At 39.6% G+C, this 19,805-nt stretch overlaps 1 protein-coding gene across 2 annotated transcripts in view; it reads left to right on the top strand.

Moving 5' to 3' along the window:
* pcxb (pyruvate carboxylase b) overlaps positions 1–19,805 on the top strand; it is a 291,593-nt gene that overhangs the window by 124,056 nt on the left and 147,732 nt on the right. For both annotated transcript variants that reach the window (XM_084924410.1, XM_084924409.1), the window contains exon 12: positions 14,410–14,592. In XM_084924410.1, the coding sequence (XP_084780536.1) occupies positions 14,410–14,592 (183 nt within the window). The remainder of the gene's footprint in view (positions 1–14,409; positions 14,593–19,805) is intronic.

Here is a 19,805-nt window from a genome sequence, read left to right as displayed (position 1 = left end):
CCAACTGTGTTGAGCAGAGCAAGATTTTTAAATCCTGATAAGTTGTGTGTCCAACTAAAACAGCCACACTGCGGTAGTCTTTCATTTGACTTTTACTCAATGTTGCAAAAGACACATTCAGTGGGAGCAAGTCGTCATGGATCTGTTTGAGTGGACCAAAAATTTGTAGTGGGAAAAAGCGAGGACACCTTATCATGTTCCGCCCTTCTCCATTTATAGGAGTCAATTATCACCCCAAGGTCAGACCATGCAGTGCTCAAAAAACTTCAATATAATCAAAGACTTACCTCTCACTCACAAGCTAAATGAAGCCTACAAAGTTCATGATGGTACAATCAGAAAAAGACTGAACATGTGTGGCTTCTTTGGAAGGGCCAGTAGAAAGCCTCTACTCTTTGAAAGAACATGGCAGCACAGCTTAGATTCAAGAGCTTTATTGTCAATACACGGTATACAGTGTACCCAAATTCTGTTTCACCCCAAGCCCCCCATGGTGCATTATAAGTATATAAAAGATATATCTCCAAGAGATATCAAACTAGAAATTACAAATAAATAACGTGCTAAATTTCAGTAAAATTAAGGGATAAAAGGTACTAATTACTAACTATACAATACTAACTGTATGATAAACAAAGACATGACAGACGATTCGAAGTGGATTGTGCAGTGGTATTGAATACCAGGTTCAAGTTATTGTCAGGATATTATAGACGAGACATGACAAAGACATGTGCAAGATGCAAAATGTGCAAATGTAGTATAGTTTAGCTTTACAAAGTTGGAACTTTTTACTGAAAATAGAATTCAGCATATCAGCACAAACACTACATACAAACTGTCAAACGCGGTGGTGGAGGGGTGGGCTTGTTTTACAGTCACTGTGCTTAGGCATCTGCCAGTCACTAAGACAACCGCAGTCCTCTGTATATTAAGGTCCCGTAGAGTCAAATGTGAGGTCATGTGACAGTGACCCAGTGGAAGTCCAGACCTCAGTCTGATTGAAATGTAATGGGGCCGTGTGCAAAACGTGTTGTAAAGAAGAGTGGGTCAGAATTCCTACACATCAGGCTGAAAGTCCTACAGATAACAATTCAGGTTATTCCTACCAAACTAGGTTCAACAAGCCATAAAATCATGGGCTGTGCTTTGTCACATGACTGCAGAGTCTCTGGTGTTTTTCACACGAGTGTTTAATAAATTTCACAGCAATCCATCCACATTTTTATTGCGAATCAAAATATGGACAGACCCCATTTAAATCCATAAAGTCATGCTGTTATTTTGACTAATAACAATTCAGTAATAAACCATTAAACCGGTGCAAACAGTGCGGCTTAGCAAAGAATGAGAACGAGCATGTAGCTTCTATGAGCATAAACTGCAATGAAATTTAGGTTGAAAGTAAGGGCAACCTTAATGCTCATATATTCCAGGTTGTAATTGAGCTTTAGATTTGCTTAAATGTAAAACGCAGAGAGACACTAGAAAACATTAAGGTGGAATCACACAGGACAGATGTGAACTTTGAAGGTGTTTTCTGAGGACACTCAACAAGATTTCCATATTTAAACATTAGGACCTAAAATCCAACAGCTTCCCTGAGGTGATGAAACTTTGATGGGTCTTGTCTAGGCTGTTGAATTACCATGTTTGAATTTATTCTCCTCAGACACTGTTTGTTTTTATTTTTTGAGTATAAACTTAGACATCACTAGCTCTCTTCAGAATCTCATAGGCATTGACAGGTGGAAATACATACACGTGTAAACATGCATCTTCATAGCAGAGGTCTGCATCTCCTCCTGAACCAACTTATATCTACTGTGGCTGCAAGTCTAAGTGTGGACTGCTAGTAATTCAAATAAGTGTGTTTGTGTCCACTGAACCTCCGTCCAAACCCCCAAACAGCTTGTAGTGCTGTCACAGACATCTGGTTGCCACTGACTCTAATGGTCGCACTGATGTTAAATACTACATGAGGTGTGTGTGTGTGTGTGTGTGTGTGTGTGGCATCAAGCATCTCTGCCCCAGTATTTCTTCCTGAGGTTATGCTGGGAGTCACTTTGTTTGGATTTTTGCTTGGTGTTGGACAAAATGTGGACATTTATGGGTACATTTTTAGGGAGCTGTGTGTGCGTGATTTTTATTTTTCATATTTTCTCCTCATGATGGTAGCATGAAACAGTTACTACTGTATGTAATTAGGTGATTAATGGCAAATTTTCAATAGAGGAATATATGAAGGAGGGAGGGATGAAATTGTGAAGAGGAGATTAAGAAGGAAGAGGGTTCAAGCAAGGAAGATGGCAGCTGAAGTGAAGTGCTGGGCCATGGGTGTGTGGGGTATTACACAGGAGTAGAAAGGAAATAAAAGAAGGAAAGGGGTGAAAATGAGAGGGAGGATGATGAGAATATGAAGAGGGGAAAATTAATGTGTTCTGAGGAGTAGAAGCAAGGCAGAATGGGTGATAATTGACAGAAAATTCAGAGCTAAAAAGGGAGAAAATGAGAAGGAGGAGAAACTGTGAAGAAGTGGTCTTCTATTGCTTATTAGGGTCATTACACCTCCGTCTGGAACACACACACTCTGAGATGATTGAAAGGAGAAAGCAGTTCAGTATGAGTATCAAAAAATGGGCTTTTGATAAATGGCAACAAGAAGCTGAAAGCAGGGCATGTGTGCTCTGCAGTGTGCACGCACATTTACTGTCAAATTAGTTAGTACTTGGCTATAAATATGTTTTTATTATGAAGGACACAAACACATCTTTGGACTTGGCCTAAAAATGTATCGATGCTGCTGTGAAGTGGTAAATAGAGGGAAACAGAAGGCAGGAGGAAAAATAAACATTGAAAGTCAGAGCAGGGAAGAAAGGAAGAAAAGATTTTAAATGAAGTAAAAGAGGATAAATAAAGCCAGTGATACCCCAGGGAGACATACAGGGAGGAAAGTGAGGTAGGTAATGGTTTTGTGAGATGGTATAAAATAAAACCTGTACTGTACAGGACAGGAAATGAAGGTGAAATTGAAAGTATAGGAGTAAAAGTGAAATAAAGTATCAGAGTAGATGTACTTCAAATTCATGCACTCGTACAGCAGCTGTGGATTACAGCCACAGATAATGAAAAATATGCACTAAAATATTTTCCTTTGACAGTGTGACTGGATTATTTGCAGTAGAAGGATCCCCGTGCATGTAAGAGATAACCAGTGCAGGTTGGTTTTTCTTTTCCAAAATTCAAAAATAATTTCAGTGAAAGAAAATGAGTTTACAAAAGGCTCCTTTCATGCATCACTGAAAGTCTCCAGTTAACTTTCTGTTAATGAAATGAGAATGTTAATGTCTCCCTGGTTTCAGACTTTGCTAATAACTTGTGAAAGATTGTAGAAAATGCAGAGTAACTTTTAATTGACGCAAGGAGAAATTGCTTTGCTGTCATTAGAGTAGTCATGATTCAGCTGAGTCAGATTTATGTAACCAGTGCAGCCATTAATTCTGTGAAAAGGTCTCAGTAGCGATTTAAAACAAATAAACCTCTAGTGTTCGTCCCTTTGTGTTATAGTGAAGTGAGAGAGGTCCCGCTTATTATCAACATAGGCATTAAGTTCTCCAGTCAGTGTTGGCGGCGTTCGGTATTAAAGCAGACCAGCGTAAAGCACCTGTAGCTAAAGGCCAGTAGTATCACATGGATGTACTACATACACATAGAACACAATTCATTTAATTTGTAGCAATTTTTTTGCCAAATTTGTTACTTGTCTAATACCTCTGAAATAACATTAACATAATGGCATTATGTTTGGGTTATTAGTTTGTCAGGTAGGTCGTGTGTGTGTGTGTGTGTGTGTGTGTGTGTGTGTGTGTGTGTGATACATTGATTTCACTTGGACCTGAGCATGAACAGTCTGTTTTGGTCTGCAGAAAATACTTTTCTGGCAATGATTCAACACAGTCTGAGGAACAAAGAGATTGTGAGCATACTTTGCATGTGGTGGTTTTGCACGTCTTGATTGTATGTGATTGGTGACTGAATCTTTTTGAGTCTCTGTGAATATATATATCTATATAGATGGCAGGATTTTTAGACTACACTTGGGTGCATGGTTGCTTTAGTATTTTCATTGGTTATTTGAGAACAAAACTCTGGATAGAGCAAATAAGGATCTGGCTGTGTGTGCTGCCTTACGTGTTCCACGTCTTAGATGTATTCCAGTATTGAAGGCAAACGCCAAGGTTTTCTTTTCACATACGTTCATAAATAATCGAGGTAGTAATGCATTGCTTTCAGAGCTTGTGCATCTTCTCAGTGAATGTGTGACCATAAGAAATGCGCAGGAGAGAGATGACGTCTTTCTGAGGCAACAGTCTGTTACTCATTTCCATGACTGGCCCTGATTTATCTGCTTTCTGTGCCACATACAAAGATGTCACCTTGTTATGCTCGACTGGAACAGCATATATGCTGTGTGATTTCCTTTTTTCACACTTTGATTCAAGGTTCTTCTGTCATTAGCTCTTCGGAATATTAAATACTATAACCATTATGGTGTCAGTGGAGACTGAGCTTATGGCATCTGCCCACTTTCAAAAGTTTACATTTCCCTTGGAATTTCTTTAATTTAGGCTAAAGTGAAATAAAAGGTCAATATTTTAATTGAAAACTGTGGTAAACATACTGGCTCGGGGGGGCTTGTGACAGCATACCAAGTGCACATTTTAATTTGGCACGTTGCAGTTACATGATGCAGAAGCTGTGACAGCAAGACACCCAGTTATGAAGGACATCAGTAATTAAATTCAGGAGATGGCCAGATTTTTCCAGGGCTGCACATAAACTGTCACCAAATTCCTTGGGAGTCAACCCACTTACGCATTTAGCAAAAAGAAGAGAAAAGTAGGAAGATGCTTTAGAGACATCGAGTCTTTAAAACTGGTGACAAAGTTGTGAAGTTTGTTTCTGTGTCAAGTGATTGAAAGCTGGATTTATTTCCCCCCTTTTAAGTTGGTGTTCATTTCTGACCTCCCCACAAACTTTGTATAGAGAATTAATTAAAAAGGGTCTTTTTAGGGGTCGTGAAGGCCTCATCTGGTAATACTTGGACACACGATGCAATTCTTAAAACATGTTTGTCTTTTGTTTTGTTTCTTTGAAGTATTGAAATAGGTGTTGGCGAATGACCTTGTTTTTACTTCACTTGCCCCCTGTCTCACTTCTTTCCGTCTTCATTCATCCATGCAGCTTGACTTCAAACATTAACATGGGACATACATTTTCATCTCTCCCCAACTCCATGTGTTATTCTGTCTCGTTCCCTCCATTGCTCTCTTTACCTCTCTGTTTCTGCCTCTCCATCTGCTCCTCTCCAACTCTAATTGGTACGATATCAGTTGGAGCTCAGATATTGCCTTCACTTTTGGTCTGTTTCTGGTAGGCAGTGTTGTCTCAATGTTTCCTCTCCATAGATCAGATTCAGGTGCGTTCGTGCTGTCTTATAAGTCTATATGTAAGCCTAGGCTGCCAAAATGCAAAAGAGTTTAACCAGGTAGCAGCAGGACTGAGTTTGACAAAGTCGGCGAGGTGGTGAAAGGTTTGAGGTGAAGGGGTTGTGAGTGAGCCTCGGTTGAGGAGTCTGTAAAGTGGGAATTGAGAGTAGAGTGGATAAAAGGAAAAATGGACTTAGTGGTAAATGGTTTGGAGAGTGTTTTGAAGAGGTTTCATTGTTATTACAAAAGCAAGCTAACTGTGAAATCTGGAATAGGGTCCACTTACGGAGGCTGAGAAATTGAACCATTGCTGTGTTAAAATCCCTAAATGAGTTGAAGGTAACAAGGATCTTGTTCAGTTGTTTGTTTGAAACTAAGGCCCATAATCAAAGTCATTTCACGTCTGTTTCTGCACTTTACCCTGCTGCAATGTACCACGTCTTTAAAAACACAGTATTGTCAACAGCGGGAAGCTGACAAACCTATATTAGTTTATATTACTTTAAATTTTAAAGGAACAGTCTGCCGATTTTGTAGTTTTACTAGAAAGATAGAAGTTGCACTTTTAATTAGTGTGTAAGTATGTCTTCCAACAATCGATGCATTGTTATAAACTCAAAATTAAGCAATTAAAAATGCACAGGTGCAAACGCCGATTTTTTTTGAAGCCGCCATTTGCCCCACCGTCTTTACTTCAGGGGCAGAGGTTCGGCCAGTTGTGTTTATGTGGCCACATCCATAGCACTCCTGCTGCGGAGGCAAATGTGACCCTGGGAGCTACAATTGATCAAACCTGTGACTTTGTTTCCTTTACCAAAGAAGTGAAAACACATTAAATCATGTTTCTGCTTTGGCACTTTTTTATAATTAAAATTGTTATTGCTGAAATAAAAGAGAGCTGTGCAACAAAACTGTTTGATGAATTTGCTCTTTGTATAGTAAAGTGTCTTTTTGTTGTTATTGCTTGAGAGGGATTTCTCCAGTCGTTGAGTTTAGTGGTGTAAAGCTTGTCCACATGATAAATTGCAAAGCTCTCACACTGAAACTCTGTGATCTCCCAACAGTTGGATAAAACCATTTCAGTAAAACCACTGATGTGTTGTTAAGTGTAGGCGTCTTAAATCAATGTTCAAATGTGCTCTCTGGACTCATTTTTTCGTGCTCTTCACTTATTACTGTTTTAAGGTGGCATATCGACTTGGTCAAGTGAAACAGTGCAAATTCACTTTTCAGCTCATTTGTTTGTGCCAACCACACTGTAGTTTTTATGATTCAGTTCTCTAAAATCTTTACATAAGCTATTGTTGCAATTGAAGAGAAATATACCATTGATCTATGCTTCAGAGTGAGTGGAGGATAATCTGAGAGATGCACTCTGAGCATTTAGAAAAGAAGGTAGAGATCACATTAAAGGAGACTTTCTTTCAGAGTTTGCAGTAACGACTGAACAGGGTAAAAGGTGGGAAGATGGTGAAAAGTGCCATTGTTTGATTGTGGAAATATTATAAGGAAGATGGTATTAAGCAGAAAGCCCTCATTTTAGCTTGTGTGCACATGTGCATTTACTGATTAACAGGAATCCCAAGGAAAACAGGAGGATAAAGCTGGATTATTGCATAAGGAACAAGATGACAGCCCACACAAGTGTACAAGACAACAGAGAACCGTGTGTGTGTGTGTGTGTCAGTGAAACATTTAAGCACTTAAATTATTTGTATGTCTTGTGTGCATGAAAGAAAACGAGTTAAGATGGAGATAAAATGACGTGGTGAAAGAGTGAGAGAATTTTTCTTTTTCCTGTTGTACAGCGCCCTGAGCTGAAAGCTGCTGCCACCTTCGCTTTAATTATTTATGTGGTACTTGGCCTTCCATTCAAATCTGCTTGTATAGTCTCTCATACTTTTCTTTTTCTGGCTGCAAAATCTTTAGAGATGCTGTTTTTGTTCGAGTCCGTGCTGAGCGAGTGGATGGTCTCTGTGGCATTTTGCTTTGGCACCATTCTGCTGATATCTAAATGCTTGAAGCCAACGTCAATGCAGTGATCACATACTGCGTCTTCATATATCACAAAGGCACAGCGTGAAAGTTCATAAGCCGTCGTTAACAGATAGCAGACAAAAGTAAATATAGAAATGCCACTACACTGGTTTAATTTGGGAGGGGGGTGGGGGGGGGGCGCAGAGTGGAAATGTTGTTTCTGAAAGTGTCCTGGAAATTATATTTCCTTTTTTTTTTTTTTTTTTTTTCCCTCTCCCATTTGTATTTTCCCATTTAAACTACTTGTCTGACTGGTTCCAATATCCACTGAGTCGTTTGGCTTCCAGTCCAACTACATATCCCATGTATATATATTTGTTCAGTAAAGTGTAACGGTAAGCATCTGTCTTCCTGCCCATTTGATTAGTCTCCTGACACAGGCAGCGTAGAGTTGTTTACAGTTAAAAAAAAAAATCTATTTCAAAACAATATTGGTATCAGATTTCTCTGCATGAATGTGTGTTTTTCTAGCCGCATTTCTTATTGCTGTCCAGCATATATTAAAGCCTGTAGCAAAGATTTATGTATTCAAACATAAATCTTTTATTAAATACATCAGTGTTTCTTTGTATGGGTCCAGTTAAGTGAGACTGTGCAGGCAGTCTTCAGTGTTGCAGGAGGCTGCAGCTGTATGGCAAGATTGTTATGACAAATATGTGGTAAAATGCTGTGAGGTTGGTACTAGAGAAAATAAACACAGGCAAAGAGTGTAGGTTTGCATGTGAGGCAAAACTGTTTTTATCATACTTCCACTTTGTCATCAAATCCAGATTGGATATCAATCTGTTGGGGATTTGAGCTACTTTGGTACAAATTAAATTGACAGTATCCGAAAAGGGAATTTTGTTGCAGGTGCTGACCACAGACCGTTGCTCTCCTTTTCCCTCCTGGTGGCGTTTCGTCCAGGATGGCACATCCGTATGTGGTGTTGCAAGGCGTTTTGATGTGTCTCAAGAGTGTGGAAGAGATGCTGTGAGATGGGCTTTTACATTATGAGAGAGAGCGAGACGACTCGGCAGGATGGCCAGTATCTGCTCCTCTTTGTGAGGAGGAACAGAGGTTCCCAGCATGTTTCTGACCACACTATGAGAACTGGACTCCATGAGGTGGCGTGAGGGCCCAGCATCCTGTTGTGGGATCTTAGTTCTGAATTTGCCAGAAAACGCCAAAACTGGCAGGCTCACTACAGGTGCCTCGTTCTCTTCGGAGATCAGAGCAGATTCACACTGAGCACGTGTGATAGATGTGAAGGAGTCTGAAGAAGCAGAGTGTGGCTAAAGTCGTGTTATCATCCAGCATGACTGGTTTTGACAGAGGGTTAGAGAGAGCCTGGGGAAGCATATACTTGGAGGATCAAGGACGGTAGCCTGAGTGCTGTTAGGTACCAGGATGAAATCGGAGCTTATGCCGGTTCAAAGGCTTCGGCTTGTGGTGCGCAGAAATGTGGTCAGCGTGTGTAGGCAGCTCCTGGATGATTACATTGATGTCACTGACTGGCTCTCATGTACCTCCAAGGGGAACCCAATAATTAGCCTATACAACGTATTGTATCAGTGGACCTGATATTAAAAATCACTGCAGACTGTTAGAGCTCTGTGATGCTCTGATCCAGGTCTGGGAGGAGAAATCCCAGGACACCATCGACACTCTCACCAGGAGCGTGCTCAGACGTTGAGTGCATACATACTACTGAGCCATATTATGACACAACTTATTTCAGTGTGTGTTAATTTTTAAGTTTGACTTTTGGTTTGATTTTTGAATCCAACCCTCAAAGGGTTGATGGTTTTCACTGACTGCTGTTTCATCATGTTGCTCTCAATGACTTACACTTGTTCATCAAAATCATATACATGATTTAAATGTTCCCTCAGTTTTTTTGTTTTTTTGTTTTTTTTAGGAAGATGAAGGTTTTTTGAAGTCTTCTTACACTCATGTCTTCTCTTTTTCTATTCCAGGAATGTTTAAAAATGGGTGTTAACTTCTGTTTGGACTGGTACTCTTTGTTGGTACTCGGTAGCTACAGATATAAATCTTTTCTTGTGCCAGATTTCTTATGAATCACTTGTATTGTCACTTCATGTCATGAGTCTCACTTTGCAGAAAGTTACTCCTTCTACTCTTGATCATATTGATATACTTTAGCAGCAAAAACAGTTAGTTTGTAACATGCATATGGAGTATTTGCAGTCCTAGTTACCAGAGCTGCATCACCTCTGTGTTTGTGAACTACAGAGTCATAGCTGTAGTTTGAAAATACATTTTTTTTTAAATTCCATGTGCACAAGATTTCAGCTACTTAACAGTTCAGTGGTTTTGGTCCTTAATTCATCAAAATGTTTGTGGGTGAGCAGTCTGCAGCACTCTTGCATTGCAGCCATGGTATTGTAATATGTGTTGAATGTGTTTTGGGATTGTCTTGCTGAATAAGCAACAGTCTCCTTGAAGAAAACTCCATGTGCTCCGTATCTTGCACAGTGCACCAGGCACTGTTACGGGCTGCTCCTACATATAGCTGTCAAATCATCACATCCTGCATTTAGATTTAATTTCAGTGGTGGTGCCCTCCTGTGCCTCCTCCTTGGAGATGTCCGTGGTCATCCTGAGATCAGGTCCATCAGCACATGTTGATCCAAATGTGAGACTGTATCACTGTTCGCCCTAATAGTTTCAGAAACGTTGAGGTTTTTGCAAGCCAACAACAAAGCCAGGATGTCAGAAACGGAACTGGCTTCGAGCTAATTACTGATCCGTCTCCCTCCTTTTCATCTTTTCAACCTCTGTATAAAAGAGTTAGCCAAGTACCGTTCTCATTATGCAGTGGGGTGTTGCTGAAAAAGGCCCAGATGCCCAGTGAACCTCTGTGAAGACTATAGCCTGAATAAATCAAAAAGCAGCATCAGTTTGAGCATAAGCAATGCTAAGCGCTTTACTTGCCTCTGGGAGATCTAGCTTTTTGATATTAAATAACAGCGTGCAAGAAAAACCTGGACAGTTATCAGACAGCCAGTCACTTGAACATAGCACTCAGTGCAAACAACTGCATTTGTCTTGTGTGTGTGTGTGTGTATGCTTGGCCTGCAGCTTTATGGGATGACAGAACAATTTTAAAATATAGCCAGTCCACAATAAGGAAAGATTTAATGAGTAGTGGAAAAGTAAACAGATTGTAGATTTTCCCAGGGGTATTTGCACAGATGAGAGCTGGCAACGGCCTCAAGATGACTGTGGAAACAAACTGCCCTAGAGTCCCATTGGCAATACCGATAAGCCACAGTTGGCAGAGTACAGCCCATCAACAGAACTGCGGGATGGTTTTCTTTTTTCTCTTTGTGAGCAGCAGAAAAAGAAACCTAAGATATATTTGGGTTCACTTTATTTCTGACATTCTCGGTCATTTCAATTTGCAGAAAACATCACTGCTCCTGCTTTTTGTGCTTCAGTAAAATATTTCATTTACCACTCACTTTTTGTTTTTTGGGTTTTTTTTGTTTTTTTTGGGGGGGGGGGTTAAACAATGCAAACAACACTGTAGAGATTGGGCAATTTCAAGTAGATATTCCACGTGTTAATTTATCAGGCACTATTGAGAAGATTTGATCAACTTCTTACACAAGCATGGCTGAAACTTGGTCTAATATGTGCAGAGTAGCTTGTAAATTGTAAAATACAAGTCTAAACATTTGAGATCTACTTGAGCAACACTTGAAGTGCTGATGACCAGCCCCATATCAAAGGGGAGATCCTTGAAACAGGATATTGCTCTCTGCAGGCAGTCTCTAGTTGAGTTGAAACAAATCAAAACTCCTCCTTGGTGGAGGACATCTCAATGAATAAGTCATTCTTTGAAATATTAAATTCAAATTGAAAAATGCATCAATACTCATGGTATTTATTTAGTATTCAGCTTGATGATCAGATGTATTGATGTCTAAATTGCAGTTTCACATCTTTTGCTTCCCTGCTGCGGCACTTAACTTGGCTTAAATGTTGCATCTACATATGTTCATTTGGGCTGATTGGGCTTTTTTCAGTTTTGACACAGATACTGTGGGTTCTTGTCTGTCTTTCTAAGACGCCGTCCAGTTTATAGTGAACCTGCCTACAACCACAATTTCCATCATCGCCAACTTGTCCTTTTTTTTCTTTTAACTGTTAAATCCATCAAGTGCAAAAATACTTGCCCTAAAATGTGTAGTCCTAGTTATTCTAGCTGCATCACCTCTTGTGTTGGAAGACATACTTACACACTAATTAAAAGTGCAACTTCTATCTTTCTAGTAAAACTACAAAATCGGCAGACTGTTCCTTTAAACTCTCATAACGCTTTGTTAGCACTCCTCTTAGCAAATTCTGCAGCGATTAAATGGTTAACTTTGTTCTACCACAAGTCACTGGTAAAGAAATGGTGCACAGATGTGTTGAGACACCCCTCATTACTTTATATTTTGCTTCCAAGAAGCTTTAGATTCTTATTTTTATTTTATTTTATTTTTTTGTAAGTGATCCTGACCAACAGTGCTCAAATTTTCCAAAGGCCTTTCAAAGTTTTCCTTTGAATTTTTAGTTTTCTGTTTATCCACGTAACACTGGCACCTTGTTCATGGGGTGAACAGGTCTTGTGTTTATGCATACTACAATTTAATAAAGAGCCAATGTGAAACTCTGTCCTTGGATACACACGATTTGTTCCCATTTCTTTAGTCAAATCTGTAAAAATTGCTATAGACAATAGTTTTTTAATGCATAAAATAGTATTTTTGCACCAACAGGGTGATTCCCAAAAAATTCCTAAAAAATGGCACATTTGAACAGACAAACCAGACAAATAGAAGACAAAGTAAGAAGTGCCAGGCCTAAAACAAACCATCTACAGCAGATGAAGAGTATCTAAAAGTCACATCCTTGAGAAATGGACATGCCACAGACCTGACACAGGATCTGAGAGCTGCATCAGGCCCGTTAGTTTATCCTTCTGCTGTTCAGTGAAGCCTCAGAAATTGTCTCGGTGGAAGTGTGGCTGTGGAGAAGACTAAAAATTAGTGGCCACAGGTCTTATGGAGCGAGGAATCCAAATTTGAAAGATTTGGTTGAAATCATCATCGGCATGTATGGAGTAGGTCAGGAGGGAGGTACATCAGTGAGGGTCTACAGCCATCTTTAAGACATAGTGGGGGCTCTGACATAGATCTTGTCAAAACTGATAGAATTATGAACGCAGTAAAGTACAGTCAGATGTTCCACCATGCAATATAGTCTAGAAAGGTTAAATGCAGAGAGGATTTTCCCCACGGGGATCAATAAAGTATACATATTACATTATTATTAGTAGCAGCAGCAGCATTTAAATGCCATCAGTCATGGGTCGACCACCGCAGAGCCCGGACCTCAACATTAGTCTCTGGACAGAGAACAGAAGAAAAGGGAGCCACAACCTACGAAGAGTTCTGAATGTCCTTTAAGAAGCCTGGAGAACTTTGACTAAAGAAAGCTGCCTAAGAGAGTCCAGGCCATGTTGAATAAAAATGGTCATACTAAATACTGACTTTCAAGCTTTTCATTATGTTCTGTATTTATGTGTTTGCACATTAAATTGCTGCTCTGATTTTCCACTTCCCATGAAAAACACAGATGAGGCTTGGCTTGATTTTTTTTTTTTTTTTAAACATTACTATCACCTTTTTTTCTTTTTTTCTTTTTTTTTTTTAAATGTGGCAGGGAGTTGTTTCAGAGGAGAGGGGTCATACTAGATGAAATGTCAAGTTGTGGCGCAAATGATTAATGAAAAAATATTATGTTGACAGCTCTGCACTTCATCCGTTAATATTAGCAGCAGATCACCAGTGTGGCAAAACATTGTTATAATTATAATTTCGACTCCTCTTTCTCCTCCAGCCCTCGAGGGGCTCCATATGCTGTAGTGTTGGACACTCCTCATTCTCCTCTTCACTTCTCTTCGCCTTCCTCTCTGCTCTCTTGCCAAGTGGTTTGGAACAGTTCAGCCTTTCTCACTCATCTCATGCTCGTTTTCTCCACTCTCATCTCGTTATTTTCCTCTTCTTGTATATCTGGCCTCCATTATTTTCAGTGTATGTTACTTTATGCTGAGGTCTTAGGCACCTGGTAGATGTGACGCTTCAATGTCTGTTTAAATGACAGCCTTGTCAGAAGGAGCAGAATATTTTAGTTAACTTTTTATATTTTAAATGAGGGAGTGATGAGAGACATGTGACTAAGCTTGAAAGGCTTCATTTGAATCTAACACACTGTTACATTTCAGTGCACTGAGACACCAGGATACTTTTTCTGCCTGGCTCCTTAATATGCTTTTTTTTCAGGGTCTGAATAGATGTGCCTGCACTGGTCATTGATCTCAGCTCAAACAGTGATTGCAGGGACATATACCAGTATTGTCTGTTTCCAAAGTAGTGAAAATACAACCATTTAATAGCAGTTTCAATAGCAGAAATGACACAAATGTTAGTGCTTCCTGTAAAATATATCGAAGAGAAATAGCCTGGGGGGAAAATGCATTCAGTAGCATTACTAGACCTTGCAGGGTAATACAATAATATCCCTAATGAGAACACTAAATCTTGTATTGGCAAATTATCCAAGTGTATTATCTTGCCAACTGCAGAAAAATCCAATGTAATGAAATCCACAAAAATACTGTGCATATATTGTTTTGCACATTTGTTTATTGTTAATGAACAAATCAGAAATTGCAGAAATTGAGAATTTGTCCTGAGTGTACAGAAAATGTTATATATTGATAACAGACTATCAATAATGACCTTTTTTCTATATTAAATGTCTCTCTTGTGCAATGACAGACATTTTCCTTCAAAAATATTAACCTGTGCCGTGCTCTTCCTGCCAGGTCTTCCGAAGCGGCGAGGGCATGGGCATCCGTCTGGACAGCGCCTCAGCCTTCCAGGGTGCCGTCATTTCCCCACACTATGACTCATTACTAGTGAAAGTCATCGCCAGCGGAAAGGACCTGAACACAGCAGCCTCCAAGATGAGCCGAGCTCTGGCTGAGTTCAGAGTGAGAGGGGTTAAGGTAGGACATTCGGCCAAGTGCGCTCCAAAGGGTTCCAGCTTTGTGCATGTTTTTCCTGGTTTAATTTGCTTTTCTAGCTGTTGTTTGGCTAGTTGAGCTGATGAGGAAACTCGGGAACTAATGAACATTTTGGCATGAGGATTAATTCTTTCATAGCTCGGAAATAAATTGAATTCTATTCTGTGTATTGGTGGCTGGCATGGTAATAGGCAGTCTAAAACTACTCAGGGTAGTTTAGATTAATGGTGTGATGCATTTAAAGCTGAAAGAGAGCGAGTGTGTACTCAGTTGCTGCAGAGTGCCACAGCTAAGAAGTGGTGCGCTAGCAGTCTTGGACACTTAGCCTGTGTGACCTTTCTGGCTGATTACATGGTTTATGTTGCTCTTTATTTCTTGGCTTTCCGACTGAAAACACACTCTGCCTGTGTCAGAAGGTGCCAGTTGTTGTTGGCTTATAGCAGTTTTGTCACAAAAACTTGCACTTGTTAAGGTAGTGCTATTCACCTTCCTTAACACTGCAGCCCATACACTGAAACACAAGTGCATTACTGCTGCTGGTGAGGGAGAAACACAAGCCTGGGAGTTTATTTCCCACTTGCAGCACAAAGAGAAAGATGTAAACAATGTGGGGCGATCGTGGCTCAAAAGTTGGCAGTTTGTCTCGTAATCGAAAGGTTGCCGGTTCGAGCCCCGGCTTGGACAGTCTCGGTCATTGTGTCCTTGGGCAAGACACTTTACCTGTTGCCTACTGGTGGTGGCCAGAGGGCCCGGTGGCGCCAGTGTCCGGCAGCCTTGCCTCTGTCAGTGCGCCCCAGGGCGGCTGTGGCTACAATGTAGCTTGCCATCACCTGTGTGTGTGTGTGTGTGTGTGTGTGTGTGTGTGTGTGAATGGGTGGATGACTGTATGTGTAAAGCACTTTGGGGTCCTTAGGGACTAGTAAAGCGCTATACGGGCTCTTATAGCGCTGTGTGTTTGCGTGTGCACCTCACACATCTGTTTTTATTAAACCACGGTGAAACAGATGAAATGTATTTTTAATCTAATTATGACAACTTGCATTTTATTCATTAGTTAAAATCCCCTCAATCCATGTGACTGTGATCACTAACTGCTGAGACGACCATCAAAACATTCCTTTTAAACTTTGTACAATGTTACATTGATAAATGGAAAACTCTATATTTTTTTGTATAATAACAGCATAATAACATTTAGCATTTTATAAATACTAAAAATGGCTAACATGTTATAAAACCAATTAATCGTTGAATTAGACAAGCACAAGATTTTTTTTATTTTTTTTTTGTAATTTGGATTTCCTGTTGCTGTCATCATTCACACATTTCACAGCACATTTAAATGTGCAATTTTCTCTCCTCAATTAAAAATTAACAAGATGAGTCTAATCCAACATATACATGCAGCTCAAAACATGTGCCTTTTTCTCCACTGAGAGGTAAATGGTGTTTTTAATCTTTAATCTGGCAATAATGTGTAACAGTGTATCAGAGAGCCAAGTCTCTGATGTTTTTGTTGTAAGATTAGGTCGGGCAATAGATGCAAATATTCACTGAAGTGAAAAACTTGATTTGAAATCTTTATGGTTTTGGTAAGTAGACAAAGTCGGCTTCATGAATAGTTCAGTATCAAAATATCTGATCTTAAGCTGTGGGTAAGAGAAAAGATGCTTTCCAGTTTATATAAGTTAACATACACAGAAAATGTCATTAATGATTTCAAAGCAAAAAAGGTTGCAATGTTTCATTACATCCATAAATCCTCTCTGTGGTCTTTTTCCACCGTACAATGAACATGGCTAAATGCAACAAAAGGTTGAAAATAGGTGACAGTTATTTTAGGATAACAAAGTCTACAAATTTACTTTTTATGAAATTTAAATTGGTTCAAGCAAAAAAACCAAAAAAACAATTGTAGTTTGTAAATAACCTGGTTGGAAGACAAAGTGCAGCCTTGCTTTTGTGTAACACTTAGAAAAGCAGTTGCATCAGCTGTGGAAGATGTAGATGAAGCTGTTGGAGCAGCTGGGTAATGGAAAGATTGCAGAAGTTGTTTGGATACACAGAGATTGGGTGGAGAGAAATTTATTTTTGTAATCTTATCCTTGAGCAGTCTCTCTTTCTAAGGTTGAATTCATGTGATATCTGAAATGCAGAATGTTTCAGAGAGGGTTTCAGACATGCATGTGGCCAATCAGTGGATTTGCTCATGCTGAGGTCTTCAGTATTTCATATTTTGAATCATACTTGAAAAAAATCACTTTTTTTTTGTGTGTAAAAGGGATTAATGGAGGGAAATGTGCAATGCTTAGGAATCTGAGCATGTATATCACACATACTTTGAGGTTTGTCCATTTTGGGTTATCACGAGTATTCAAGATTGAAGTGCTGATACCTGTGTGTGTGTGTGTGTGTGTGTGTGTGTGTGGCAAAAAAGGTGATCTGAATGTACAGGTTGGACCTAGAGCAGGGCGATATGACCACAACTATTTATCACGATATACATTTGAAAATTTGTGATAATGATATAACTGACAATATAATTGACAAATGTGTTTTCACTTAAACAAGCAGCTGTTTTTTATGTGCATTAAAGTCGCTGACAGTTTAACCAAAAGGCATTTTCAGTGGAAACTGGCCGACATATCCTCAGCATAACCATGTATAATATCCACAAAACTTAAAAAGAGGTTATACACACACACACACAATACGGTAATATTATGTTGAAGCACAGTACGTATCACTCCGCGAGGCTCCTGCCTACGATAGCCGTAATGCTCTGACAATCCATCAAGCGGTGCGGCTTCGTAGCTTAGCAAAGTCGTATTAAAACATTTGACAGATCTTTGAGCGCCGTGTACCACATAAAATCGTTTTGAGGTCAGTAAACACAACCAGAATTCATACATAAGGCACACGTAAATATAAGGGGCACTGTTGACTTTCAGAAAAATCGAAGGATTGATTTTAAGCGTGCCGTATTTTCCAAAAAACACGGTAATAACGACGGCCCGCTAGCATGCTCTACCAAAAATAGAGCTTTGGTGTGTATCTTATGGACGAAAGCTAAACCAGTTCCACACCACTGAAGTTGCTGCATTTTTACAAACCAATTCTGGTTCATCCGTTTCATTTAACGATCCACTTTCGCCCTTTTCATTCTCCTTCGCCGCCATGCTTTTTCCGCCATGTGCGTATGAAAACAAAGGCACTGCGCATGTGCGCTTTACCCATTTTCTATCGCGATATTTTGTTTTCTTATCCAACATTATACCAGTATTACCGTGAACGGTATGATATGGCCCAGCCCTAGTTGGACCCCTGGCACAGTGGTGCAGCCAAGTGTGTGAGGTCTTTGGATTGAAACGCTGAATCTGCTGTTAATGCTGGACTGTTTTTGTTATTCCATCTTTCAAGTGGTCCAGTGAAGCCAGAGCTGTGTGGAAATGCAGTTTGTTTCTTATGCAGGAATGCCACACATTGATAATAACTTCTTTTTTTAATTTTATTTTTTATTTAAGTAATTGTTTGAAAACGGTGCTCAAAACATGCACATAAAAATAAATTATTATGAACAAAAGCTTGGAGTAAATGAAAGTAACACTGAAGCTTGAAGCTTTAGCTTGTTATACTGAGTCTTTAACCTACTTTAAATGGCGATACTTTTATAACTAACTTTGATGTAAAACAGAAACAAGGTTATCAGTTATCAGTGTGCACTTATGTTGGTAATGGCAAAGAGCCGATGAGGATGGTGTGCGCCACACGTCAGCTACCCAGTTTACATCTGAGGAGGAATAGCCTTCTTTCTGTTCTGTATCAGCATACTCCTATAAAAGCTCTGAGCCTCATGGACACCGGCAGAGAATAGGACATTGAACATCACGTAACAAGGCCTGAAATTAAAATTGTTCGTGTAAAGAATGCTAGTGGCGGGCAGGAAACCATGACAACAGTTTTCGTAGAGGTTTTTTGAGGAGAACTGGCAGCTTACTTTTGCTACCGTTCAGTTTTAGTTTTACTTACATGGGTGTTTATGTCCCAGGGTTGAAGAATTCAAGGACTCGTTCCTTTAATTATTTCACAAACAAAAACATTCTTCACCAAAGTGTGAACAAAGACTTGCTTTTTCTTCCATACATTGCTTTTACCTGCGTTTAAGACACTGGTTGTCATTTCTCTGATCTGTGTTTTAGCTGCTGCAGGCTCAAATTGTTCTGATGTGCCATGTTATCAAGGACTCTTCAAATCTTGCTCTTTGCTGATTTCTAAATCACCTTCTGCAATGACCTCTGTTCTATTTATCCTTCATCCTCTTTTCTAGTTTCATACTGGTGGGTGAAATCACCTTGAATTTTTTTTCTTTTAACATGAAACACACTCACACATGCAGAGCCTACATGCTGCAGCAGCACCCACCTGATACCACAAGTACTAATCTGTCTTCATATAGATTTTTACAGCAAAAAAACCCCAGCAGCGCTTCAATTCCTGTGAATCTGGGTACTCCACTGTTGTGGTTACAGTAGGTCTCAGCGTAACCGCAGCTATGGCAGTCATAGTAGAGTCTCAGCATGTTAGCACTTTTACCTTGGAAATAAAAGTTAAAACTAGAGCGTGCACTCAACAACAAAGTTTGAGCTTCTCAGTTGAAACCTGGCTGCCTGCTGTGCTCCGTTGTGTAGAATTGTGTTTGACATTTCAGATGTGTTTACCTTCTGTTTCTCTATACAGTATGAGTCCACATGTGCGCATGTCTATCAGCATCTCTGTGTATGTGCAATGATTGCGAGCACACAGCTCCCCAAAGAAGAATACGTGTGTTAGGCAGGGAAATGTCACGCATTCAGCGTCAAAAAGACAAGAGACGGGAAGAAAGATGGATGAAAGCAACAGGACATGAGGCAGGAGGTTGAGGGTGGATGGATAGGAGGAGCGTGGGGAGAAAACATTAAAAGGGCAATCAAGATGGAAAGAGTGCAACATACATTTGGTAAGCTGGGGTCTGTGGACACCCATGAACTCTGCTAGTCAGTGTTGAGAAGATTTATGGAAAAGTTAAAACCTGTTGCTTTAACCTGTTTGACAACACATTTAATTAAAATTAATTAGGTTGACGGATTAGTCTTTTTTTTTTTTTTTTTTTTTGTTAAAGAAAATCTTATCAGTAAAATTAATTCTACCCGTGCTGA

The sequence above is a fragment of the Perissodus microlepis genome, chromosome 3 (assembly GCF_051167445.1).
Source record: "Perissodus microlepis isolate ML-2025 ecotype Zambia chromosome 3, ASM5116744v1, whole genome shotgun sequence".
NCBI classification, from domain to species: Eukaryota; Metazoa; Chordata; class Actinopteri; order Cichliformes; family Cichlidae; genus Perissodus; species Perissodus microlepis.
This window is presented reverse-complemented; position numbering and strand designations above follow the sequence as displayed.